The sequence below is a fragment of the Bufo bufo genome, chromosome 3 (genome assembly GCF_905171765.1).
Source record: "Bufo bufo chromosome 3, aBufBuf1.1, whole genome shotgun sequence".
Taxonomy (NCBI): Eukaryota; Metazoa; Chordata; class Amphibia; order Anura; family Bufonidae; genus Bufo; species Bufo bufo.
This window is the reverse complement of record NC_053391.1, coordinates 110852224-110879247: the sequence shown is the minus strand read 5'-3', so window position 1 is coordinate 110879247 and position 27024 is coordinate 110852224. Positions and strand designations below refer to the sequence as shown.

The 27024-nt window shown below is 43.6% G+C and overlaps 1 protein-coding gene across 2 annotated transcripts in view; it reads right to left on the bottom strand.

Moving 5' to 3' along the window:
* Positions 1-20991, bottom strand: part of AIPL1 (aryl hydrocarbon receptor interacting protein like 1) — a 115712-nt gene extending 94721 nt beyond the window's left edge. For both annotated transcript variants that reach the window (XM_040423479.1, XM_040423480.1), the window contains exons 1-3: positions 20986-20991; positions 13646-13652; positions 4497-4604 (exon numbers count right to left, since the gene is read on the bottom strand). In XM_040423479.1, coding sequence (XP_040279413.1) covers positions 4497-4592 — 96 coding nt within the window. In that variant the 5' untranslated portion in view covers positions 4593-4604; positions 13646-13652; positions 20986-20991. The remainder of the gene's footprint in view (positions 1-4496; positions 4605-13645; positions 13653-20985) is intronic.
* Positions 20992-27024: the final 6033 nt, after the last annotated feature.

The following is a 27024-nucleotide window of genomic DNA, read 5'->3' as shown; positions in this document are numbered from 1 at the left end:
CTAGAATTTTTTATTTTTTGTCACAAGTTAGTGGAAAATGATGATTTTTTTATTTATTTTTTTTCATACAAAGTCTCATATTCCACTAACTTGTGACAAAAAATAAAAACTTCCATGAACTCACTATGCCCATCAGCGAATACCTTGGGGTCTCTTCTTTCCAAAATGGGGTCACTTGTGGGGTAGTTATACTGCCCTGGCATTCTAGGGGCCCAAATGTGTGGTAAGGAGTTTGAAATCAAATTCTGTAAAAAATGACCAGTGAAATCCGAAAGGTGCTCTTTGGAATATGGGCCCCTTTGCCCACCTAGGCTGCAAAAAAGTGTCACACATCTGGTATCTCTGTATTCAGGAGAAGTTGAGGAATGTGTTTTGGGGTGTCTTTTTACATATACCCATGTTGGCTGAGATAAATATCTTGGTCAAATGCCAACTTTGTATAAAAAAATGGGAAAAGTTGTCTTTTGACAAGATATTTCTCTCACCCAGCATGGGTATATGTAAAATGACACCCCAAAACACATTCCCCAACTTCTCCTGAGTACGTAGATACCAGATGTGTGACACTTTTTTGCAGCCTAGGTGGGCAAAGGGGCCCATATTCCAAAGAGCACCTTTCGGATTTCACTGGTCATTTTTTACAGAATTTGATTTCAAACTCCTTACCACACATTTGGGCCCCTAGAATGCCAGGGCAGTATAACTACCCCACAAGTGACCCCATTTTGGAAGGAAGAGACCCCAAGGTATTCGCTGATGGGCATAGTGAGTTCATGGAAGTTTTTATTTTTTGTCACAAGTTAGTGGAATATGAGACTTTGTATGAAAAAAATAAAATAAAAAAAATCATCATTTTCCACTAACTTGTGACAAAAAATAAAAAATTCTAGGAACTCGCCATGCCCCTCACGGAATACCTTGGGGTGTCTTCTTTCCAAAATGGGGTCACTTGTGGGGTAGTTATACTGCCCTGGCATTCTAGGGGCCCAAATGTGTGGTAAGGAGTTTGAAATCAAATTCTGTAAAAAATGACCAGTGAAATCCGAAAGGTGCTCTTTGGAATATGGGCCCCTTTGCCCACCTAGGCTGCAAAAACGTGTCACACATCTGGTATCTCCGTATTCAGGAGAAGTTGGGGAATGTGTTTTGGGGTGTCATTTTACATATACCCATGCTGGGTGAGAGAAATATCTTGGCAAAAGACAACTTTTCCCATTTTTTTATACAAAGTTGGCATTTGACCAAGATATTTCTCTCACCCAGCATGGGTATATGTAAAAAGACACCCCAAAACACATTCCCCAACTTCTCCTGAATACGGAGATACCAGATGTGTGACACTTTTTTGCAGCTTAGGTGGGCAAAGGGGCCCATATTTCAAAGAGCACCTTTCGGATTTCACTGGTCATTTTTTACAGAATTTGATTTCAAACTCCTTACCACACATTTGGGCCCCTAGAATGCCAGGGCAGTATAACTACCCCACAAGTGACCCCATTTTGGAAAGAAGACACCCCAAGGTATTCCGTGAGGGGCATGGCGAGTTCCTAGAATTTTTTATTTTTTGTCACAAGTTAGTGGAAAATGATGATTTTTTTATTTATTTTTTTTCATACAAAGTCTCATATTCCACTAACTTGTGACAAAAAATAAAAACTTCCATGAACTCACTATGCCCATCAGCGAATACCTTGGGGTCTCTTCTTTCCAAAATGGGGTCACTTGTGGGGTAGTTATACTGCCCTGGCATTCTAGGGGCCCAAATGTGTGGTAAGGAGTTTGAAATCAAATTCTGTAAAAAATGACCAGTGAAATCCGAAAGGTGCTCTTTGGAATATGGGCCCCTTTGCCCACCTAGGCTGCAAAAAAGTGTCACACATCTGGTATCTCCGTACTCAGGAGAAGTTGGGGAATGTGTTTTGGGGTGTCATTTTACATATACCCATGCTGGGTGAGAGAAATATCTTGGCAAAAGACAACTTTTCCCATTTTTTTATACAAAGTTGGCATTTGACCAAGATATTTATCTCACCCAGCATGGGTATATGTAAAAAGACACCCCAAAACACATTCCTCAACTTCTCCTGAATACAGAGATACCAGATGTGTGACACTTTTTTGCAGCCTAGGTGGGCAAAGGGGCCCATATTCCAAAGAGCACCTTTCGGATTTCACTGGTCATTTTTTACAGAATTTGATTTCAAACTCCTTACCACACATTTGGGCCCCTAGAATGCCAGGGCAGTATAATTACCACACAAGTGACCCCATTTTGGAAAGAAGAGACCCCAAGGTATTTCGTGATGGGCATAGTGAGTTCATAGAACTTTTTATTTTTTGTCACAAGTTAGTGGAATATGAGACTCTGTAAGAAAAAAAAAAAAATCATAATTTTCCACTAACTTGTGACAAAAAATAAAAAGTTCTATGAACTCACTATTCCCATCAGCGAATACCTTAGGGTGTCTACTTTCCGAAATGGGGTCATTTGTGGGGTGTTTGTACTGTCTGGGCATTGTAGAACCTCAGGAAACATGACAGGTGCTCAGAAAGTCAGAGCTGCTTCAAAAAGCGGAAATTCACATTTTTGTACCATAGTTTGTAAACGCTATAACTTTTACCCAAACCATTTTTTTTTTTTACCCAAACATTTTTTTTTTATCAAAGATATGTAGAACAATAAATTTAGAGCAAAATTTATATATGGATCTCGTTTTTTTTTGCTAAATTTTACAACTGAAAGTGAAAAATGTCATTTTTTTGCAAAAAAATCGTTAAATTTCGATTAATAACAAAAAATGTCAGCAGCAATGAAATACCACCAAATGAAAGCTCTATTAGTGAGAAGAAAAGGAGGTAAAATTCATTTGGGTGGTAAGTTGCATGACCGAGCAATAAACGGTGAAAGTAGTGTAGGTCAGAAGTGTAAAAAGTGGCCTGGTCTTTCAGGGTGTTTAAGCACTGGGGGCTGAGGTGGTTAAAGTGACCCCCTAAGTACTTTCTGACTTTCTTTCCAATCAGTCGGTAGGTTGTCAGACTCATGAGCAGCCTGGCTCTGCATAAGCATATTTGTTGATGTTGTCAGCACAGCCTTTTCTGCGCTAAGATCCTTTCATTCTGCATTGTTCTGCTGGTTTTCTGCTAAAATCTTTACATTGGTAGAATTCTCCTAAAACGTATAAAAGGTATTAATTACAGTTGCCATTAAATATGTCACCATCTGCTGTGGTGTAATCTTACATTTCTAAGTGATAATGCCACTGAAATCCCAGGTCACACAATGTAAGCAGCAAAAGATCAAGCAGTGCAATGCAGTTTTTACTTTGTATTGCTGTAACTCTATTGTATATTTATCTTACAAGCATACATCCTGAAATTCTGTAATATAGACATTATACACAGCAAGCTAAAGAATAAAAAAATGAAGGTTTGATAATATTCATATATATATATATATATATATATATATATATAGAATTAAAAAAAAGGCCACAGCAGCACAAGACCAGTGCAAGTGGGTGCAAATATCCTCAAAGCCGCAGGCTCACACGGCTATCATAAGCATAGCATCAAAGGATGAGGCAGCACTCCAAATACAGTGAAAGAAATGGTGGATCTTTATTCCCCTTGCAACGTTTCAACCGCTCGATGCGGTCTTTCTCAAGCATACAATACAGTGTCATACCCAGGTATATATACCCATAATGCATAGCATAAAACAAAGTGGTAATAATCCAATTACAAAGTAAAACACATACGTGGAATACAATAAAAATATCAAAATCATGAATATCATATTAGTGGTGAGTCGTATATTCCAATACAATGTATGAAAAATCAGTAACCATACTGTAAACAAAGCAGTGCATCGATTAGTGATAATAAGTCACATTACCATAATGTGATATCACCTGTATACAAGTATAAAAAGTGATCGTAATCAATAAAGTTTAAAAACAACTCACGCGGCAGTGCAAGGACCTAGATATTCAGAATTCTTTTAACTTGGAGCGGTTTTGAGCGTTTAAAACACATTGCACTCATTTTGCACAGGTTGGGTTAGGGTTAGGGAGGTGTGCACCCATTATAATTGAAGCATGTTATTTTGACCATGTATCTATTCACTCTTTTGATATATATCCATCTATCTCTTCAATATTTCTATGTAATCTGAAACATATCTGTGTTTGGTGACACACATAGGTAACTATAGAGTCCCATAGTGGTGTATGAGTGCCCTATTACTGCTTCATCCAATTTGGAAATTGTACAGAACCCTATCTATCTATCTATCTATCTATCTATCTATCTATCTATCTATCTACATCATCTGTTTTATCAATAATTGTGCAGGGACAAATTCATAGGGAGCAGACACAGAAAGTGTATTGCATTCTATACTAATCTCTTCTCTGCCCACAGTATACACAATAGTAACCTTATCAGATTAACAGTGCCCTTTGTACTTGGCAAACTTAGACAGACGCAAGACAAACCTTCGATCCAGTGATAAATTTGGGCAGGTCTCCAGTACCCCCATGACAAATTTTCTTCTTTACGCCTTCCAAATTCAAACCAACTGCTTCCTCCATTGCACCTGCTATCTGTGGATGAAAATAGATTCAGACTGCAAGATTAACCTTTATATAGAGATAAGGAAGGATCTACGAAACTGCCTTCAAGGCATAAGACCTGGGGATTGAACAGTCTTAGCACAGATTGCCGGACTTAGTGAGGGAAGCGGGTGTTCTTATATAAGCAATATTTCAAATTGTCTTTCTGTAGCATAGGTTTTCCGGTGTTGTTCATGTATAATCCTCAAGAATTTGGGAATGAAAACACTGAGATACATTTTCTGGTAATGTAGAAGACAAAATAGAATTACATAGTATTTTTCTATTCTTTCTAATACATATCGGCCAGTTTCAAGAGCAAGGTAAATCTTATATCAAGGCTGATACTAGTAGCAAGGTAGCTGAGAAAATGAAAATGCATACTGGCATCCCTCCAAAAACAACCAATTTGGTCTCAATTACAGTGTTTATACAGACAGTCCCCCAGATTTTCTACAGGGAATTTGTGAGAATATAATTGGTTTATTATTAGCACATATTATTAGCAAGATAAGACATTTACCAATATAATGTATGTATTACTTCTGCCCTTGGTGAAATAATATTCACATCCTCAACATTTATGGCAAGTCTATGAGATATGTCACTAAAGGGGCAATTTTTGCTTAGACAAAGTGGAAAAAGGCTCCGGCACCAAAGGACGTTTTGTGAAAAAATCCCGGTCTTTATTAAATTCTTCACCAAAATACAGGTACAGACAGCAACAGTGACACAGGAACCCACTGCTCCCCACGATCTACGCGTTTCGAACGGTGTTGTTCTTTACTTGCTGAACATTATGTGGAAACGAGTGCATTTCTGTATCGATGTGAGCAGCTCAGGACAATCCCTGTCCATAGCTAGAATGTAGAGCAGCTGCAAAGAGCAGCTTCCCCCAGTCAAAACAGCAGATGGCCGGGGTTTTACCTGCAAGATTCATAAGAGGTGATGGATGTGACGCTACATTTAGAAAGAAAGTTGTTCTTCTTGGACTACCCCTTTATTATACTTCTACTAGAGATTAGTGAACATCTTGAAATTGCTTTCAATAAACAAAAAAATATCAGATTTCTGTCCAAATTTATTTGTCACAAGTGAAAGTTGCTCCACTTGGCCTGGAATTTGGTATATGACACCCTGAGGTTTTTTAGGATTCAGATTTTTTTGTATTCTTTTGTTATCTCTTTTTTCTTTTCTTTTTTTTTTGTACAAAGTTTTGCTCTTTCACTTCCCCTCCCTCTTCTAAGCTCTTAAAAGCAAAGAGAGCAAAAGCAAATAATGAGTGACACTGCCATATATAGCTATGGGTAAATGCATGTTTGATGGCGTTAACAAACAGCATATTTAAAAACACACTGCGCCATTGAATGTGTTATGTTTTTTTTTTTTTTTCATATTAAAAACCTTCCAAAAATTGATATGGAACATGATGATAGACAAACAGAGAGTGGCAGAGACATGATGGCGGCAGCAGCAGCCATAGAGTAAGGAACATGATGGTAGGCAGGCAGACAGCGGTAGTGGCATGAATGCAGCAGCAACAATATGGTAAGGAACATGATGGTAGGCATGCAGACAGTGGCAGTGACATGATGGTGGCAGCAGCAGTAGCCATATGATACCGAACATGATGCTATGCAGGTAGACAGCAGCAGTGGCATGATGGCAGCAGCGATAGAGTATGGAACATGATGATAGGAAGGCAGACAGTGGCAGTGGCATGATAGTGGCAACAATGGCAGCAGCAGCCGTACGTTACAGAAGATGATGGTAGGCAGGCAGACAGCAGAAGTGGCACAATGGCTGCAGCAGCAGCCATACGGTACAGAACATGATGGTAAGCAGCCTGACATTGGCATGATGGGGCACTGTCAGCAATGGCAGATCTATTCATCAGCCTCCACCAAAGGAGTGTGAAAATCCTCACACATCCATGCCTTGTTCATTTTGACAAAAGTGATGTTTTATATACTGGTGGAGGACAACCTTGTCTGTTTGGGTGTCACAACTCCCCCTGCTGTGCTGAAAGCCCTCTCTGAGATGACACTGATGGTTGGATAAGACAGAACAGAGACAGCATACTGGGCCAATTTAGGCCATTGAAACAATTTGTCTGCCCAGAAGTCTATGGGGTCGGGGAACATGATGGTATGTGCCAGAGGCAAGAGTCCAAGTAGGACGGAACCTTGGTGTTAAGGCGGTATGTTTCCATTTGCTACTTAGCCTTAGCTTGGCACAGCACATGAGAAAATTGCTCCATCATTTCAATGATGCCGAACTGGCTGCTAAGGATTCTGCTGCTTGCTGCAGCGGACTCTGTGGTAGTGGAGAAAGACCTCAGACACGCAGGCGGCAGGCATCTGTTCTATGAAAGCTGCGTACACAGCTTATCGTGGTAGTAAAGTAATTTGGCGTCCCTTTCAGCAACAGGAACATATTCCCCCATTTCACTTTGATAGTGAGAGTCTAAAACATGGCTAACCAGTAATCATCAGATTGCTTCATGTGAATGATACGGCTGTGATTATGTAAGCAACCAAGCAAACGTTTTGCCTTTGTCACCAGCGTGCCCAAGGGCCCAGTTTATTCTGGCTCTGCCCCCCTACTGAGATAATTAGTCATCATGGCCAATATCACTGTCCTCATTAGCAGCAGCCTTCTTCTCCTCCAGTGGTAGCTCCTCCTCCTCCTACATCAGACTTTCTCCATGTGGGTCCCCAACAGCTAGAGGGCGGTCAGCAAAATGAATAAGCTGTTCTTCTTCTGCCCTGCCTTGTTATATCATCGCGAGTGTCTGCTATACAATAAATATTGGGGTAATGACATTGTTGATGCGATAGTTGTCCCCACTAAAAATCTTTTTGAAGGGCCTGAAAACACCACAGGCATCTCTGATGAGCTTCCATTGCCTGACTTAGAAATGAGACATGCTCATTGATAAGATAATCTGGTGCATGACAAAATCATTCATGGCTTTAAGCTGCTCATACAAATGGTCTAGCATATGCAAGGTGAATTGGAACATCACAGATTAAGCTGTGCAATGGCATACTGTTCTGTCACTGGAAGTCAAGGAGGGCACTCCTTGCCACATACTCTAGGAATGGTTGATGCACTTTAGCAAGTGATCGGCTGTGTGGCTACTATCGCCTAGGCCAATCAGCTCTAACACAGCATTGCAATGCTTCACTTTACACATATGGTAGGAGGGAGAGGGATTGGGAGTGACACTCTGCCCTACTTTTGTTGAGGATGGCTGAATGTCCATGGAGGAGGATGTGGAGGAGGTGGATAAGTGCCTGGTGTGGGAACCACACTGAGATAAACATGGAGGTCCCAATAGGACTTGGTCTTCTTGCTGCAGTGCTGCTTCGCAAAACATTGACACATTTCATTGGGCAATGAAATACATGTACTGTACGTGCATGTAACACCTACTCCAGGTGTCCACCATGGTGTGCACCTTGAACCACAGCAAGAATTGCAAGGAACAGCCCATTTTCTTTGCCACATAATAGTACAAGGTAGGAATGGATTTTTTGGAGAAATAATGGAGGCTAGGTATTTTTCAGTGAGGCTAAGCACACACTATAAGCTCACTAAAGGCAGCAGAATCTTCTAAGTGGTATGGCAGCGCCTGCACCACCAGCAACTTGGACACACAGCAAGAACTGCAAGGAGCAGCCAGCGTTCTCTGCCAATTGATAGTAGAAGGCACAGATGGATTTTTGGAGAAATAATGGTGGTTAGGTATCTTCCAGTGAGCCAGAGCACATGCCATCAGCTCAGTAAAGATGGCAGAATCCGCTATGTGGTACAGCAGCGACTGCACTAGAAGAAGGAGAACACTCTTGTTGCGCTAGCTGGCGACCACTTCTATTTTCCCACTGGTTCAATAGAGCTGTGGTGCCTACATTTGTGTTTGAATGCCTATGGCTTATTTTGATCCTGAAGATCTTGCACAAACCAATGATTAAGTCTTCTGGGACTGTGGAGGAAAACTGCCAGATTGGAGATATTGGTGCAGGGCTATCAGCAGCCAAGCTGGACTTAGGTCTGGCATGTTTTCAGCCTGCATCCACAGTATCAGGGGGATCACCAGTTCCCAAGCTGACCATAATAGAAGCAGATCTAGCCCTGGCAGTGTTTTTGTAGGTTTTGGCACTATGTTGCTTCTGCTCTTTACATTAGTAGATTATGTACACAGCTGCTTTTTGTCCGACACTGCGAGACACATACTTTCAGGTCAAAAGCTGAACACAGTATGGCAGTTCAGCATACAGATTTCCCTGCTTACTGTCCCCGTGACTGGTTGATGAAATTCGTAATGAATTTAGTTTACAATCTTTTCGCTCATCCATCTAGGGACAAATGACCTGGCTTGCAATGAAGTGTCAGAGGTGAAAAAATCTTTTATCACACTTGGTAATGACGTACAGGATTTTGCATCCACCATTTCATTTTCTGAAGTTCTGCCTGTGCATAATGTTCAGAATGATAGGCAGAGGCGCATAAAGGAGTTCAACATATGGCTTGGTAAATGGTGTCAAGAGCAAGGATTTGGCTTTGTTTCTCATGATAGCTCTACTTGGAATAGAAAGGAACTGTACAAAAAAGATGGTTTGCATCTTTCTCTCAAAGGAACAAATGTACTTAGTGAACAACTCCAAGAATTTGCGAAAGAGTATTTAAACTAGTAAGGGGGGGCAAAAGAGTGAAAATAAAAGAGTCCAATTGCCCCCCGAAACAATGCCAGAACAGGCCAGAAGCACTGAGGTTAAGAAATGATAAGCTCAGAGTCCTGTCTACAAATGCTCGCAGTTTAGGTAAAAAAATCAATGAACTTGGGTCAATAATGGCATCTGAGAATGTAGATTTAGTGGCTGTTACGGAGACATGGTTTAATGAAAGAAATGACTGGGACATAACCATACCAGGGTACTCTTTATACAGAAGAGACAGAGAAGGCAAGAAAGGAGGAGGAGTGGCCCTGTATGTGAAAGATAGCATTAAATCTAACCTAATACAAGTTGGTGAGGCCAACATAGAGTCAGTTTGGGTTACGTTGCAGTTTGCTAACCATGCAGTAACTCGTGTAGGTGTGATATATAGACCACCTGGTCAAGTTAAAGAACTAGATGATCTACTAGTTGAAGAAATAGCTAAAATGACAATGAAAGGAGAAGTTATCATTATGGGAGATTTCAATCTTCCAGATATAAACTGGAAAACCAAAATAGCAAGTTCTACCAGGAGTACAGATATTCTAAATTCCCTACTGGGGTTATCTCTACAACAAGTGGTTGAGGAGCCAACCCGGAGGGAGGCCATTTTGGATTTGGTATTCACAAACGGATATTCGGTATATGATGTCATTGTAGGCGAAACCTTGGGATCTAGTGATCACCAGTCAGTGTGGTTTAATATAAGAACTGTGAAAGAGTCCCACCACACAAAAACAAAAGTTTTAGATTTTAGAAAAACAGACTTTTCAAAAATGAAATTAGTCATAAATGAGTCCTTATCAGACTGGAACGGATTACATGGAGTCCAGGAGAAATGGGACTACTTAAAAGGTGCATTATTGAAGGCAACAGAAAATTGCATTAGACTTGTCAGTAAAAGCAAAAAAAGGAGGAGACCAATGTGGTACTCAGCAGAAGTGGCCCAAATCATTAAAAATAAAAAGCTAGCATTTTGTAATTATAAAAAAACCCAGAGCAATGAAGATAAGGAAATCTACAAGATTAGGCAGAGAGAGGCCAAGCAAGTTATAAGAACTTCTAAAGCGCAGGCAGAAGAAAAACTAGCTCAGTCTATAAAAAAAGGGGATAAGACATTCTTCAGATATATAAATGAAAAAAGGAAATTAAAACAAGGAATAACTAAATTAAAAACAAAGGACGGAAGGTATGTAGAAGAGAATAAAGGGCTAGCCGACTGCCTTAATGAATACTTCTGTTCAGTTTTTACAAAAGAAAAAGGAGAAGGACCTCCACTAGAAAGAATGACTATTAAATCGTTTGATGCATGTATCTTTACAGAGGAAGATGTTCTAAGTTTGCTGTCTAAGGTGAAGACAGATAAGTCACAGGGGCCTGATGAGATACACCCAAAATTATTAAAAGAGCTTAGTGGTGAGCTGGCAAAACCGTTAACAGATTTATTTAACCAATCATTAGTAACAGGAGTCGTCCCGGAAGATTGGAAATTGGCAAATGTCGTGCCCATTCACAAGAAAGGTAGTAGGGAGGAATCGAGCAACTATAGACCAGTGAGTCTGACATCAATAGTAGGCAAATTAATGGAAACCCTATTAAAGGATAGGATTGTGGAACATCTAAAATCCCATGGATTGCAAGATGAAAAACAACATGGGTTTACTTCAGGGAGATCATGTCAAACAAATCTTATAGATTTTTTTGACTGGGTGAATAAAATAATAGACGGTGGAGGTGCAGTAGACATCGCATATCTAGATTTTAGTAAGGCTTTTGACACTGTCCCACATAGAAGACTTATCAATAAACTGCAGTCATTGAGCATGGACTCCCATATTGTTGAGTGGATTAGGCAGTGGCTGAGTGACAGACAACAGAGGGTTGTAGTCAATGGAGAACATTCAAAACAAGGTAATGTTACCAGTGGGGTTCCACAGGGATCTGTACTGGGACCGATTTTGTTTAATATCTTCATAAGTGATATTGCAAAAGGCCTCGCTGGTAAGGTTTGTCTTTTTGCTGATGACACAAAGATATGTAACAGGGTTGATGTTCCTGGAGGGAAACGCCAAATGGAAAAGGATTTAGGAAAACTAGAAGAATGGTCAGAACTCTGGAAACTGAAATTTAATGAGGATAAGTGCAAGATAATGCACCTGGGGCGTAAAAACCCAAGGGCAGAATATAGAATATTTGACACAGTCCTGACCTCAGTATCTGAGGAAAGGGATTTAGGAGTAATTATTTCAGAAGACTTAAAGGTGGGAAGACAATGTAATAGAGCAGCACGAAATGCCAGCAGAATGCTTGGATGTATAGGGAGAGGTATAAGCAGTAAAAAGAGTGAAGTGCTTATGCCGCTGTACAGAACACTGATGAGACCTCACTTGGAGTATTGTGCGCAGTACTGGAGGCCATATCTCCAGAAGGATATAGATACTCTAGAGAGAGTTCAGAGAAGAGCTACTAAACTAGTACATGGATTGCAGGATAAAACTTACCAGGAAAGGTTAAAGGACCTTAATATGTATAGCTTGGAAGAAAGAAGAGACAGAGGGGATATGATAGAAACTTTTAAATACATAAAGGGAATCAACTCGGTAAAGGAAGAGAGCATATTTAAAAGAAGAAAAACTACCACAAGAGGACACAGTTTTAAATTAGAGGGGCAAAGGTTTAAAAGTAATATAAGGAAGTATTACTTTACTGAGAGAGTAGTGGATGCATGGAATAGCCTTCCTGCAGAAGTGGTAGCTGCAAATACAGTGAAGGGGTTTAAGCATGCATGGGATAGGCATAAGGCCATCCTTCATATAAGATAGGGCCGGGGGCTATCCATAGTATTCAGTATATTGGGCAGACTAGATGGGCCAAATGGTTCTTATCTGCCGACACATTCTATGTTTCTATGTTTCTATGTTTCTATCTCTAATGTATATCTTTTCTGGTCAGAGATTTCACCACTCCCAATGACTGTGATAATACTTAATGGCATTATCCAAGACAATGAAAAACCTGGCCAGCGGGAGGGATTGTGATAACTTAAAAACAGATACTGTTAGATCACCTGGTCAAGAGCTCCATGCCAGGATTTGTTTACTTAGCTGTAGCAATGATGTGCCTTTATACCCACATAACAACTGCAGCACTAGCCTCAGTGGTCCTAAGCCATATGCAGCAAGCCCTTGAAGAGCCAGAGTGGAGGATGGGAGTGGTAGTGGCTCTGGCTGTGACAATCAATCATGGCGGCTGTCCTCAAACTGTTGCTTTCTAGGGCCAGTGTTGAGCAAAGAGGGGGCACCCTTTTTTCCCTTGGCGAACATCCCTCCATTGCAGTAAAGTCTGTATTGCCCTTAACAGCGGTTACCCTACTGACTGACTCTTTTTATTCGATCATGCAGATTCTAAGCTCTCCTTTCTCTCTTTTTTGCTGTAGATCTTGCAGCTACCACACAGAAATCTGTTGTCTATGTATCTTTCTGGGCCTAAGAAGAAGAAGCATCAGACATGCTTTCTCTCTGAACTCTCACTATGCACTTCTTAGAAGCAGGACCAGCTCACTCCTGCCCCTAGTAAGAGGGTTAGCCTAGAATTTTTAACCCTGGGTTTTCCAATCATACCATGCTATGCTGGGTATACCTAACATAACAGTGCAATACATTAACATGCCATTAATAACAAACCATTTGCAGATACCCTCTGCTCCAGTGTACTGCACATACACTGCTAAAGCCAGTATTTGGCCACAAAAGGTCACTTGGATATAGACACACACACAACTAAGTAAAAAAGCCAGGCAGTGATTACTCGAGTGGTGGCACTGGAATGGCAGAGCATCTAACAGGTGAGTAGGGATGAGCGAACCCGAACTGTATAGTTCGGGTTCGTACCGAATTTTGGGGTGTCCGTGACACGGACCCGAACCCGAACATTTTCGTAAAAGTCCGTGTTCGGGTTCGGTGTTCGGCGCTTTCTTGGCGCTTTTTGAAAGGCTGCAAAGCAGCCAATCAACAAGCGTCATACTACTTGGCCCAAGAGGCCATCACAGCCATGCCTACTATTGGCATGGCTGTGATTGGCCAGTGCACCATGTGACCCAGCCTCTATTTAAGCTGGAGTCACGTAGTGCCGCACGTCACTCTGCTATGATCAGTATAGGGAGAGGTTGCAGCTGCGACGTTAGGGCGAGATTAGGCAGATTAACTCCTCCAAAAGACTTGATTCTGTGATCGATCTGCAGCTGTGGATCATTGAAGTGCTATTATTGACTTGCTCACTTTTTTGAGGCTGCCCAGAGCGTTTTTAGATCACTTTTTTTCTGGGGTGATCGGCGGCCATTTTGTGACTTGTGGTGCGCCAGCACGAGCTATCACCAAGTGTATTTAACCATCGATAGTGTGGTTATTTTGTGCTATATCCTACATCAGCTGCAGGCTGAGCCTGTGTCACCCAAGTGTATTTAACCATCAACAGTCTGATTATTTTTTGGCCATATACTACATCAGCTGCAGGCTGAGCCTGTGTCACCCAAGTGCATTTAACGATTAACAGTGTGGTTATTTTTTGGCCATATATTACATCAGGGGCAAGTTGAGCCTGTCACCCAGCGCCTAAAAAATAGACCTGACATTGCTATTCAACCAAATCTGCACAGTTTTAGCTGGTCAAGTTATTTGTAGTGACCGTAAAAGCAGATTTTTTTGTTCTGGGTTGAAAAAGCATTCCCAAATTTGCCATTCTGAAAATAACTAGTTTGTGGTATTTGAGGCCTACTTGAAATCTATCCCAAAAAGAAAATCTTACATTGAAGGTATTGATAGTGTGATTCAGAAAAACCTAAGACACACGCTAGCGTGCTGATAGAAGTGTCATTCTGTGATTAAACCTATAACTGTCACACAGCGCAAAAAAAAAACAGGTCTCACATCTCTATTCAACCAAATCTGCACAGTTTTAGCTGGTCAAGTTATTTGTAGTGACCGTAAAAGCAGACTTTTTGTTCTGGGTTGAAAAAGCATTCCCAAATTTGCCATTCTCAAAATTACTAGTTTGTGGTATTTGAGGCCTACTTGAAATCTATCCCAAAAAGAAAATCTTACATTGAAAGTATTGATAGTGTGATTCAGAAAAACCTAAGACACACGCTAGCGTGCTGATAGAAGTGTCATTCTGTGATTAAACCTATAACTGTCACACAGCGCAAAAAAAAACAGGTCTCACATCTCTATTCAACCAAATCTGCACAGTTTTAGCTGGTCAAGTTATTTGTAGTGACCGTAAAAGCAGACTTTTTGTTCTGGGTTGAAAAAGCATTCCCAAATTTGCCATTCTGAAAATAACTAGTTTGTGGTATTTGAGGCCTACTTGAAATCTATCTCAAAAAGAAAATCTTACATTGAAGGTATTGATAGTGTGATTCAGAAAAACCTAAGACACACGCTAGCATGCTGATAGAAGTGTCATTCTGTGATTAAACCTATAACTGTCACACAGCGCAAAAAAAAAACAGGTCTCACATCTCTATTCAACCAAATCTGCACAGTTTTAGCTGGTCAAGTTATTTGTAGTGACAGTAAAAGCAGACTTTTTGTTCTGGGTTGAAAAAGCATTCCCAAATTTGCCATTCTCAAAATTACTAGTTTGTGGTATTTGAGGCCTACTTGAAATCTATCCCAAAAAGAAAATCTTACATTGAAGGTATTGATAGTGTGATTCAGAAAAACCTAAGACACACGCTAGCGTGCTGATAGAAGTGTCATTCTGTGATTAAACCTATAACTGTCACACAGCGCAAAAAAAAAACAGGTCTCACATCTCTATTCAACCAAATCTGCACAGTTTTAGCTGGTCAAGTTATTTGTAGTGACCGTAAAAGCAGACTTTTTGTTCTGGGTTGAAAAAGCATTCCCAAATTTGCCATTCTGAAAATAACTAGTTTGTGGTATTTGAGGCCTACTTGAAATCTATCTCAAAAAGAAAATCTTACATTGAAGGTATTGATAGTGTGATTCAGAAAAACCTAAGACACACGCTAGCGTGCTGATAGAAGTGTCATTCTGTGATTAAACCTATAACTGTCACACAGCGCAAAAAAAAACAGGTCTCACATCTCTATTCAACCAAATCTGCACAGTTTTAGCTGGTCAAGTTATTTGTAGTGACCGTAAAAGCAGACTTTTTGTTCTGGGTTGAAAAAGCATTCCCAAATTTGCCATTCTCAAAATTGTTGTGAACGGGAACAATGAGGAAAACATCTAATAAGGGACGCGGACGTGGACATGGTCGTGGTGGTGTTAGTGTACCCTCTGGTGCTGGGAGAGGACGTGGCCACAGCCACACGTCCTAGTGAACCAACTTCCTCAGGTCCCAGTAGCCAGCAGAATTTACAGCGATATTTGGTGGGGCCCTATGCCGTTCTAAGGATGGTAAGGCCTGAGCAGGTGCAGGCATTAGTCAATTGGGTGGCCGACAGTGGATCCAGCACGTTCACATTATCTCCCACCCAGTCTTCTGCAGAAAGCGCACAGATGGCGCATGAAAACCAAGCCCATCGGTCTGTCACATCACTCCCATGCATATCAGGGAAACTGTCTGAGCCTCAAGTTATGCAGCAGTCTCTTATGCTGTTTGAAGACTCTGCTGCCAGGGTTTCCTAAGGGCATCCACCTAGCCCTTCCCCAGGGGTGGAAGAGATAGAATGCACTAACGCACAACCACTTATTTTTCCTGATGATGAGGACATGGGAATACCACCTCAGCACGTCTCTGATGATGACAAAACACAGGTGCCAACTGCTGCGTCTTTCTGCAGTGTGCAGACTGAACAGGAGGTCAGGGGTCAAGACTGGGTGGAAGACGATGCAGGGGACGATGAGGTCCTAGACCCCACATGGAATGAAGGTCGTGCCACTGACTTTCACAGTTCGGAGGAAGAGGCAGTGGTGAGACCGAGCCAACAGCGTAGCAAAAGAGGGAGCAGTGGGCAAAATCAGAACACCCGCCGCCAAGAGACTTCGCCTGCTACTGACCGCCGCCATCTGGGACCGAGCACCCCAAAGGCAGCTTCAAGGAGTTCCCTGGCATGGCACTTCTTCAAACAATGTGCTGACGACAAGACCCGAGTGGTTTGCACGCTGTGCCATCAGAGCCTGAAGCGAGGCATTAACGTTCTGAACCTTAGCACAACCTGCATGACCAGGCACCTGCATGCAAAGCATGAACTGCAGTGGAGTAAACACCTTAAAAACAAGGAAGTCACTCAGGCTCCCCCTGCTGCCTCTTCTGCTGCTGCCGCCTCGGCCTCTTCTGCTGCTGCCTCGGCCTCTTCTGCTGCTGCTGCTGCCGCCGCCTCGGCCTCTTCCTCTGCCTCTGGAGGAACGTTGGCACCTGCCGCCCAGCAAACATGGGATGTACCACCAACACCACCACCTGCGTCACCAAGCATCTCAACCATGTCACACGGCAGCGTTCAGCTCTCCATCTCACAAACATTTGAGAGAAAGCGTAAATTCCCACCTAGCCACCCTCGATCCCTGGCCCTGAATGCCAGCATTTCTAAACTACTGGCCTATGAAATGCTGTCATTTAGGCTGGTGGACACACACAGCTTCAAACAGCTCATGTCACTTGCTGTCCCACAGTATGTTGTTCCCAGCCGCCACTACTTCTCCAAGAGAGCCGTGCCTTCCCTGCACAACCAAGTGTCTGATAAAATCAAGTGTGCACTGCGCAACGCCATCTGTGGCAAGGTCCACCTAACCACAGATACGTGGACCAGTAAGCACGGCCAGGGATGCTATATCTCCCTAACTGCACACTGGGTAAATGTAGTGGCGGCTGGGCCCCAGGCGGAGAGCTGTTTGGCGCACGTCCTTCCGCCGCCAAGGATCGCAGGGCAACATTCTTTGCCTCCTGTCTCCTCCTCCTCCTACTCAGCTTCCTCCTCCTCTTCTTCCACCTGCTCATCCAGTCAGCCACACACCTTCACCACCAACTTCAGCACAGCCCGGGGTAAACGTCAGCAGGCCATTCTGAAACTCATATGTTTGGGGGACAGGCCCCACACCGCACAGGAGTTGTGGCGGGGTATAGAACAACAGACCGATGAGTGGTTGCTGCCGGTGAGCCTCAAGCCCGGCCTGGTGGTGTGCGATAATGGGCGAAATCTCGTTGCAGCTCTGGGACTAGCCGGTTTGACGCACATCCCTTGCCTGGCGCATGTGCTGAATTTGGTGGTGCAGAAGTTCATTCGCAACTACCCCGACATGTCAGAGCTGCTGCATAAAGTGCGGGCCGTCTGTTCGCGCTTCCGGCGTTCACACCCTGCCGCTGCTCGCCTGTCTGCGCTACAGCGTAACTTCGGCCTTCCCGCTCACCGCCTCATATGCGACGTACCCACCAGGTGGAACTCCACCTTGCATATGCTGGACAGACTGTGCGAGCAGCAGCAGGCCATAGTGGAGTTTCAGCTGCAGCACGCACGGGTCAGTCGCACTGCGGATCAGACACACTTCACCACCAATAACTGGGCCTCCATGCGAGACCTGTGTGCCCTGTTGCGCTGTTTCGAGTACTCCACCAACATGGCCAGTGGCGATGACGCCGTTATCAGCGTTACAATACCACTTCTATGTCTCCTTGAGAAAACACTTAGGGCGATGATGGAAGAGGAGGTGGCCCAGGAGGAAGAGGAGGAAGAGGGGTCATTTTTAGCATTTTTAGGCCAGTCTCTTCAAAGTGACTCAGAGGGAGGTTTTTTGCAACACCAGAGGCCAGGTACAAATGTGGCCAGACAGGGCCCACTACTGGAGGACGAGGAGGACGAGGATGAGGAGGAGGAGGATGAGGATGAAGCATGTTCACAGCGGGGTGGCACCCAAAGCAGCTCGGGCCCATCACTGGTGCGTGGCTGGGGGGAAACACAGGACGATGACGATACGCTTCCCACAGAGGACAGCTTGTCCTTACCTCTGGGCAGCCTGGCACACATGAGCGACTACATGCTGCAGTGCCTGTGCAACGACAGCAGAGTTGCCCACATTTTAACTGGGTTGCCACCTTGCTGGATCCCCGGTACAAAGACAATGTGCCCACCTTACTTCCTACACTGGAGCGTGATAGGAAGATGCGCGAGTACAAACGCACGTTGGTAGACGCGCTACTGAGAGCATTCCCAAATGTCACAGGGGAACAAGTGGAAGCCCAAGGCGAAGGCAGAGGAGGAGCAAGAGGTCGCCAACGCAGCTGTGTCACGGCCAGCTCCTCTGAGGGCAGGGTTAGCATGGCAGAGATGTGGAAAAGTTTTGTCACCACGGCACAGCTAAGTGCACCACCACCTGATACGGAACGTGTTAGCAGGAGGCAACATTTCACTAACATGGTGGAACAGTACCTGTGCACACCCCTCCACGTACTGACTGATGGTTCGGCCCCATTCAACTTCTGGGTCTCCAAATTGTCCACGTGGCCAGAGCTAGCCTTTTATGCCTTGGAGGTGCTGGCCTGCCCGGCGGCCAGCGTTTTGTCTGAACGTGTATTCAGCACGGCAGGGGGCGTCATTACAGACAAACGCAGCCGCCTGTCTACAGCCAATGTGGACAAGCTGACGTTCATAAAAATGAACCAGGCATGGATCCCACAGGACCTGTCCATCCCTTGTGCAGATTAGATATTAACTACCTCCCCTTAACAATATATTATTCTACTCCAGGGCACTTCCTCATTCAATACTATTTTTAATTTCATTTTACCATTATATTGCGCGGCAACCCAAAGTTGAATGAACCTCTCCTCTGTCTGGGTGTCGGGGCCTAAATGTGTGACAGTGGCCTGTTCCAGTGGTGGGTGACGTGAAGCCTGATTCTCTGCTATGACATGAAGACTTATTCTGTGCTGACATGAAGCCAGATTCTCTGTTACGCAACCTCTCTCCTCTGCCTGGGTGCCTGGGCCTAAATATGTGACAGTGGCCTGTTCCAGTGGTGGGTGACGTGAAGCCTGATTCTCTGCTATGACATGAAGACAGATTCTGTGCTGACATCAGGCCAGATTCTCTGTTACGGGACCTCTCTCCTCTGCCTGGGTGCCTGGGCCTAAATGTGTGACAGTGGCCTGTTCCAGTGGTGGGTGACGTGAAGCCTGATTCTCTGCTATGACATGAAGACAGATTCTGCGCTGACATAAGGCCAGATTCTCTGTTACGGGACCGCTCTCCTCTGTCTGGGTGCCGGGGCCTAAATGTGTGACAGTGGCCTGTTCCAGTGGTGGGTGACGTGAAGCCTGATTCTCTGCTATGACATGAAGACAGATTCTGCGCTGACATAAGGCCAGATTCTCTGTTACGGGACCTCTCTCCTCTGCCTGGGTACCTGGGCCTAAATGTGTGACAGTGGCCTGTTCCAGTGGTGGGTGACGTGAAGCCTGATTCTCTGCTATGACATGAATACAGATTCTGCGCTGACATAAGGCCAGATTCTCTGTTACGGGACCTCTCTCCTCTGCCTGGGTGCCTGGGCCTAAATATGTGACAGTGGCCTGTTCCAGTGGTGGGTGACGTGAAGCCTGATTCTCTGCTATGACATGAATACAGATTCTGCGCTGACATAAGGCCAGATTCTCTGTTACGGGACCTCTCTCCTCTGTCTGGGTGCCGGGGCCTAAATATGTGACAGTGGCTTGTTCCAGTGGTGGGTGACGTGAAGCCTGATTCTCTGCTATGACATGAAGACAGATTCTGTGCTGACATCAGGCCAGATTCTCTGTTACGGGACCTCTCTCCTCTGCCTGGGTGCCTGGGCCTAAATGTGTGACAGTGGCCTGTTCCAGTGGTGGGTGACGTGAAGCCTGATTCTCTGCTATGACATGAATACAGATTCTGCGCTGACATAAGGCCAGATTCTCTGTTACGGAACCGCTCTCCTCTGTCTGGGTGCCGGGGCCTAAATGTGTGACAGTGGCCTGTTCCAGTGGTGGGTGACGTGAAGCCTGATTCTCTGCTATGACATGAAGACTGATTCTGCGCTGACATAAGGCCAGATTCTCTGTTACGGGACCTCTCTCCTCTGCCTGGGTGCCTGGGCCTAAATGTGTGACAGTGGCCTGTTCCAGTGGTGGGTGACATGAAACCTGATTCTCTGCTATGACATGAAGACAGATTCTGTGCTGACATCAAGCCAGATTCTCTGTTACGGGACCTCTCTCCTCTGACTGGGTGCCTGGGCCTAAATGTGTGACAGTGGCCTGTTCCAGTGGTGGGTGACGTGAAGCTTGATTCTCTGCTATGACATGAAGACAGATTCTGCGCTGACATAAGGCCAGATTCTCTGTTACGGGACCGCTCTCCTCTGTCTGGGTGCCGGGGCCTAAATGTGTGACAGTGGCCGCCTGTTCCAGTGGTGGGTGACGTGAAGCCTGATTCTCTGCTATGACATGAAGACAGATTCTGTGCTGACATGAAGCCAGATTCTCTGCTATGGGACCTCTGTCCAATTGATATTGGGTCATTTTTATTTTTTATTATTTTAATTCATTTCCCTATCCACATTTGTTTGCAGGGGATTTACCTACATGTTGCTGCCTTTTGCAGCCCTCTAGCTCTTTCCTGGGCTGTTTTACAGCCTTTTTGGTGCCGAAAAGTTCGGGTCCCCATTGACTTCAATGGGGTTCGGGACGAAGTTCGGATCGGGTTCGGATCCCGAACCCGAACATTTCCGGGAAGTTCGGCCGAACTTCTCGAACCCGAACATCCAGGTGTTCGCTCAACTCTACAGGTGAGTACTTATTTTGTTATTTTATCACATTCCCTCCTTTTGGCAAGTTTTTCATTATCTTGGACAACCTCTTTAATGGAGTATTCCCCTCTGAGACATTTATGGCATATTAACAGTACATGTAATAAAGGTCTGATAGGTGTGCGTTCCACTTCTAGGTTCCCTGCTCTCCTGTTCAGTACCCAGAGAGTAGAAGAACGTGCATCATTTTTGCTGTATCCATTATATTTTCTGGGAGTTGCAGAAACAGCAAAAGGATGTAGATAATGTTGAGGTAGACAACGTGGTTGATATGGGGCTCATGAGGGAAAGAGGCCCAAATTAGGTTGCCCCATACAGCTTCTCTGTGAGTAGTGTGAAATTATACAAGGTTCCCTAACAACACTAAGGCTACTTTCACACTGACGTTTTGGATTCCGCCCTTAATGCATTCTGAATGGATAATGATCCGCTCAGAATGCATCAGTTTGGCTCCGTTCCACCTCCATTCCGCTCGTGTCTGTCTGACGAAACTGAGCCAAACGGATCCGTCCTGGCACACAATGTAAATCAATGGGGACGGATCAGTATTCACTGACACAATATAAAACGGATCTGTCCATTGACTTTCAATGGTGTTCAAGACAGGTCCGTTTTCGATATGTTAAAGATAATACAAACAGATCCGTTCTGAACTGATGCATGCGGTTTTATTATCTGAACGGATGCATGCGGTTTTATTATCTGAACGGATGCATGCGGTTTTATTATCTGAACGGATGCATTTGTGCAGATCCATGACGGATCCGGACCAAACGCGAGTGTGAAAGTAGCCTAATCTCTATGTTAACACATAAGAGAATAAGAAAGCAGCCTAATTGCCAATTTCTTCTGTAGGAGGTAAATTAGAAGTTGAACAGGCTCCAGTCTGTCCAGTTACACTTGTTCCACTGTGGATTTAGGATGACATTTTTTTCTTTTCTTTTTTTTAGAGGCTGTTTTTCTGCAAATAATCTAAGCTCCTCTTCTCATTCTGAATGGCAGTGTATGACCATATAATTTCAATGGCTAGAGAACCTATTATTTTGTTAGCAACTCATTTCCTTTAATCAGTATAATTAACTGTACTGCACATAATTATTTAACCCATTAATTATCACACAATACATACAATACATTGTAAGCATCCCTGTATTAGCAATGGATAAGCACAAACAGAAATAAAACATTCACTTTAATATGGGTAAAGCTGTTAAAGAGAGGTGACCGACTGTTCCAGATGGTATTTAATAATACAAAACATTGCCTAAGACAATAGCATAGAACGCCGCCAACAGAGATGCCTTGCATAAAGGGTTGCAGCTTTGCTTTACTTGACAAGATGTGATTGTATAGTAGGAGTCCGCTTCTCCAGTGGCACATGCTTGATCCACATCAAAGCAGTTCATTGTCACTGACAAATGGCTGCGCTGAATTAGCTGCATAATGAGCTGCTGTATAAATGTTTACTTCTAACAATATGGGTACAATTCTGTTTTGATATTGCAGCTTTTTCTAAAACTAAGATGTGTTCACATTTGTAACCTTCACTCTTCCTGTTTGTTTGCAAAACAAAATGAATCACCATTGAGTATAATCATGTTATAAATCTCCTGCGTGTTTGATGCAGTCCTCTTCTCCATGGCTACAAACAAATCTTGTGTAGTCAGATCCTCACATACAAATCATGCACGGACACGGGTAACTTCTTTGCAATTAAAGGGAATCTATCACCAAAATGTCACCTTCTGCGCTGCTTACATAATGCTGTAGCACAATTAAACATGAATTCAATGGCACCTTTGTTCCTTTCTTCTGATGTTCATAAACAGCAAAAATGTGGTTTTAATGATATGCAAATGAGGGCTTGCAGGTGCCCAGGGGTGGTGTTATGGCAGTAAGTGCCCAGGCCTCTCTGTTTTCTGTGTGTATAACTCCTCCCTAACCCCTCGTTTGGCCCGCCCTGTAATCCCTGCGTCATGCTGTTAAGTAGCCGAGATGCCATGCTTGTGCAGTTCACCGCCAGGTCTGAGCATGCGCACTGTTCTGACCACTGTGGGCATCGCCATCGCTTCCAGCAGTGCGCATGCGCCAACTTGCAAGTAAGGATGGCTGGTGCCGGGCCTGGTGGTGAACTGCGCATGCCACTCAACAGCATGATGCATGGATTACAGTGCGGGGCAGACAAGGGGTTAGGGAGGAGTTATGCAGAGTGGCCTGGGCACTTACTGCCCGAACGTCGCCCCTGGGCACTTGTGAACCCTTTTTTTGTATATAATTAAAACCAAGTTTTTGCTGTTTATGAACATAAGAAAATAACAAAGGTGCCATTTAAATTGTGTTTTTTTGTGAAACATAGCGTTATGTAAGCAGCCCAGAAGGTGACATTTTGGGGACAGACTCCCTTTAAACTTACTTGGTTGTTTTCAACACACAGGTACTAAGTACACAACTACTACTGCATATAGATATCCCCTAAAGTGTCCATAAGTCCTTATTGCGTGGCACAATCCTGAGCAGAGATCCCACGAGGAAGAGATGGAGTGTGAGGACACACCAACATGATGTTTTGGGGCTTAGCCACCTTTCTAAAGCATGCATAGTGTATCCCACCATCCAATTAAATAGTCACTGTTTAATCTGGTGGCGGGATGCACTTTCGGTGATATTTAAATATAGTAATAGTAATATAGTAATAAAAAAATAGTAATACCTTTAAAAAAAAAAAAAGCTAGAATCAGCCCTGTACCTCACATGGGTCCTGATATCTCCACATTCACTGCTCCAATTGCTCTGCTAGATTATGTTCAGCTGGCAGCTCAGTGGGCGATTCCTTTCTGCTGCTGCTCTCTCCCTGTAACTGCCACAGCTTCTAACAGAACCTATGGCTGGTGGCAGTTAAAGACTTAGGCCTCTTTCACACTTGCGTTGTCCGGATCCGGCGTGTACTCCACTTGCCGGAATTACACTCCGGATCCGGAAAAACGCAAGTGTACTGAAAGCATTTGAAGACGGAACCGTCTTCCAAATGCGTTCAGTGTTACTATGGCACCCAGGACGCTATTAAAGTCCTGGCTGCCATAGTAGGAGCGGGGAGCGGGGAGCGGTATACTTACAGTCTGTGCGGCTCCCCGGGCGCTCCAGAATGACGTCAGAGCGCCCCATGCGCATGGATGACGTGATCCATGTGATCACATGATCCATGCGCTTGGGGCGCCCTGACGTCACTCTGGAGCGCCCGGGGAGCCGCACGGACGGTAAGTACACTGCTCCCTGCTCCCCACTACACTTTACCATGGCTGCCAGGACTTTAGCGTCCCGGCAGCCATGGTAACCACTCTGAAAAAGCTAAATGTCGGATGCGGCAATGCGCCGAAACGACGTTTAGCTTAAGGCCGGATCCGGATCAATGCCTTTCAATGGGCATTAATTCCGGATCCGGCCTTGCGGCAAGTGTTCCGGATTTTTGGCCGGAGCAAAAAGCGCAGCATGCTGCGGTATTTTCTCCGGCCAAAAAACGTTCCGTTCCGGAACTGAAGACATCCTGATGCATCCTGAACGGATTTCTCTCCATTCAGAATGCATTAGGATAATCCTGATCAGGATTATTCCGGCATAGAGCCCCGACGACGGAACTCTATGCCGGAACACAACAACGCAGGTGTGAAAGAGCCCTAAGCTAAGCATGAGCAAAAGAATAAACAGCAGATGGCACTATACAGATACATTTTATTGAATAGCTCTCGGGTAATACTAAATTATTAATTACATGCAATTACAAAAGTATTCAGATCAGGTGCTACATTGAAAAATGTAGAATATATTTTGTGACACAACCCCTTACACATGAATTTGGCTCTGGCATTTTTTTACCTGCAGTTGCAGTTTTTAGCCACCTGCATTTTTGTGGATTTTTTTCTGGCGTTTTTTTTGCACAAAGTGTTTTTTCTTCATGGCGCTTTTCCCCTAGAGAGAAGGTATTGTCAAAACACCTGAATAGATGCCAAAAACGCCAGCATTCAGTATTATTATTTTTTATTAAAAGAAAGACAAAAAAAATGCCAGTAGCCAAAGATGCTTGTGTGTCCTGTTATTCATATTTCCCATAGACCTTCAGCTAACATCTGGAGCCTGCGTTTTTACAGCAAAAAATTCTGCCAAAAATGCTGATGCGAAAACGTGACAAAAATGCAAAAGTGAAGACAAACATCAGAAATAAACTATGCGTGAAAGCGGCCTGAGGGTACGGCGACATGTTCAAGTTTCCTGATGAAGGTTTGGGAGCTAAAACCAGGAGTGAATAAAAAAAAAAAGAAGAGACATTGTATCTGTCTTTTATACTTTCTCTCCTTTTATGATCAACTCCTGACAGTGTGGCCGTACCCTAACGAAGTTGCTCGAAGAGTTGCTTTCTGCAGGATAATTTGCGGCACAGGGGAGAAGTAGGTTCTTTCACCACTGCACGTGGGACAATATTGTCTACATGTGTGTGCAGAATATACCCGTACAGTATTATTCCAAAGTTTTGAACGAAGCGACTTCAGATGAAGCATCCAAAGCTCGCTTTGCCCAACACTAGATATACGGTAATCCACGATTACATGTGCAAAGTCGGAAAAGATAGCTGATGGGTGAAAGGGAGTTCTCAAGTGTATTGCAATCAAAAAGCCTGATATGTTTCATAGCCCCAATGAGAGTCCATATCACATATCCTTTTTATTTGAGAATTACGTCTTTCTTCCAAAACTGAAAAAACAAGGAGATTCCGAATATGCCCCAATAATACCGTATATATTTATGCTTGACTCCTTTGTCTCTCGTGTCTCGGAGCAGAGAATTGATATTTGTTTTCCAGTTATTAAGCTTAGAGTTAGTTTATATTTAAAAGCCCCAATAAAAAGTGACTGCATGCTATCATCACAGCTACAAAACCTGGCACAATGATGTCTCGGGCTAGGTGACAGCATTCGGCAACACAGTAAATATTTACCGGTAATGAACAGAAAGAATGAAGTTGAAAGTATTCTCATTTCAAAAGCAATTTACTGTGGAGCAGAGGATTGAAAATATAGATGGGATACTGGCTCCCTCCTGTGTTCAAAAGAAAGCTGTGTCTGAACGTTACACTATCATATTCCATTTACTAAATGACCGCAGACGGTAAAAAATAACCTTTTATTCCAAATAAAAGTTGTGTTGCCAGGATATGTCCCGTAATTAAGGACCCCAAATTGTTCCACTCAACAACTATTTAATTTAAAAATTCTGAATATTAGCAAATCAGGAGCCTTAGTCATAAAGCATTACATACATTAGTAGGTGACACAGTATATGGGAAACATGCGTTATGAGTTACAGAAAGCGCTAAAGGCAGCGGATTTGGGGCAGGTATTAAATAGCTACTGGCGGCCACACAGAATCAGCACCAAATTTATACTGTAACAAGTACACTGTGTATAAGTAAATCTTAATAAATCTGGATAATATAGATATCACAAATTTACACAGGCAGCCATAACTTATTGAAATAATATTTAAGGGGAATGAACAAATTCTAATATACCATATTTTTCGGACTATAAGACGCACCTAGGATTTGGAGGAGGAAAATAAGAATAAAAAATATTTTTCAGCAGGCCTCAGAGCAGACCTTCAAATGAGAACCCCATTCTTCATCAGACCCCAAAATTAGACCCCCGAGCTCACTCAGCCTCAGATCAGACCCCATCAACCTCAGATAAGACATTAAAAAAGATATATAACTTACCTTCCTGGATGGCGCTGCTAATTCCTGTTCTTCCAGCCCACTTTGCACTGTGACCTGATGTTGCACAATATCAGGTCATAGTGTGCACCTACATCCTGACACTGTACTCCATCAGGACACAGTGCAGAGCGGGACCC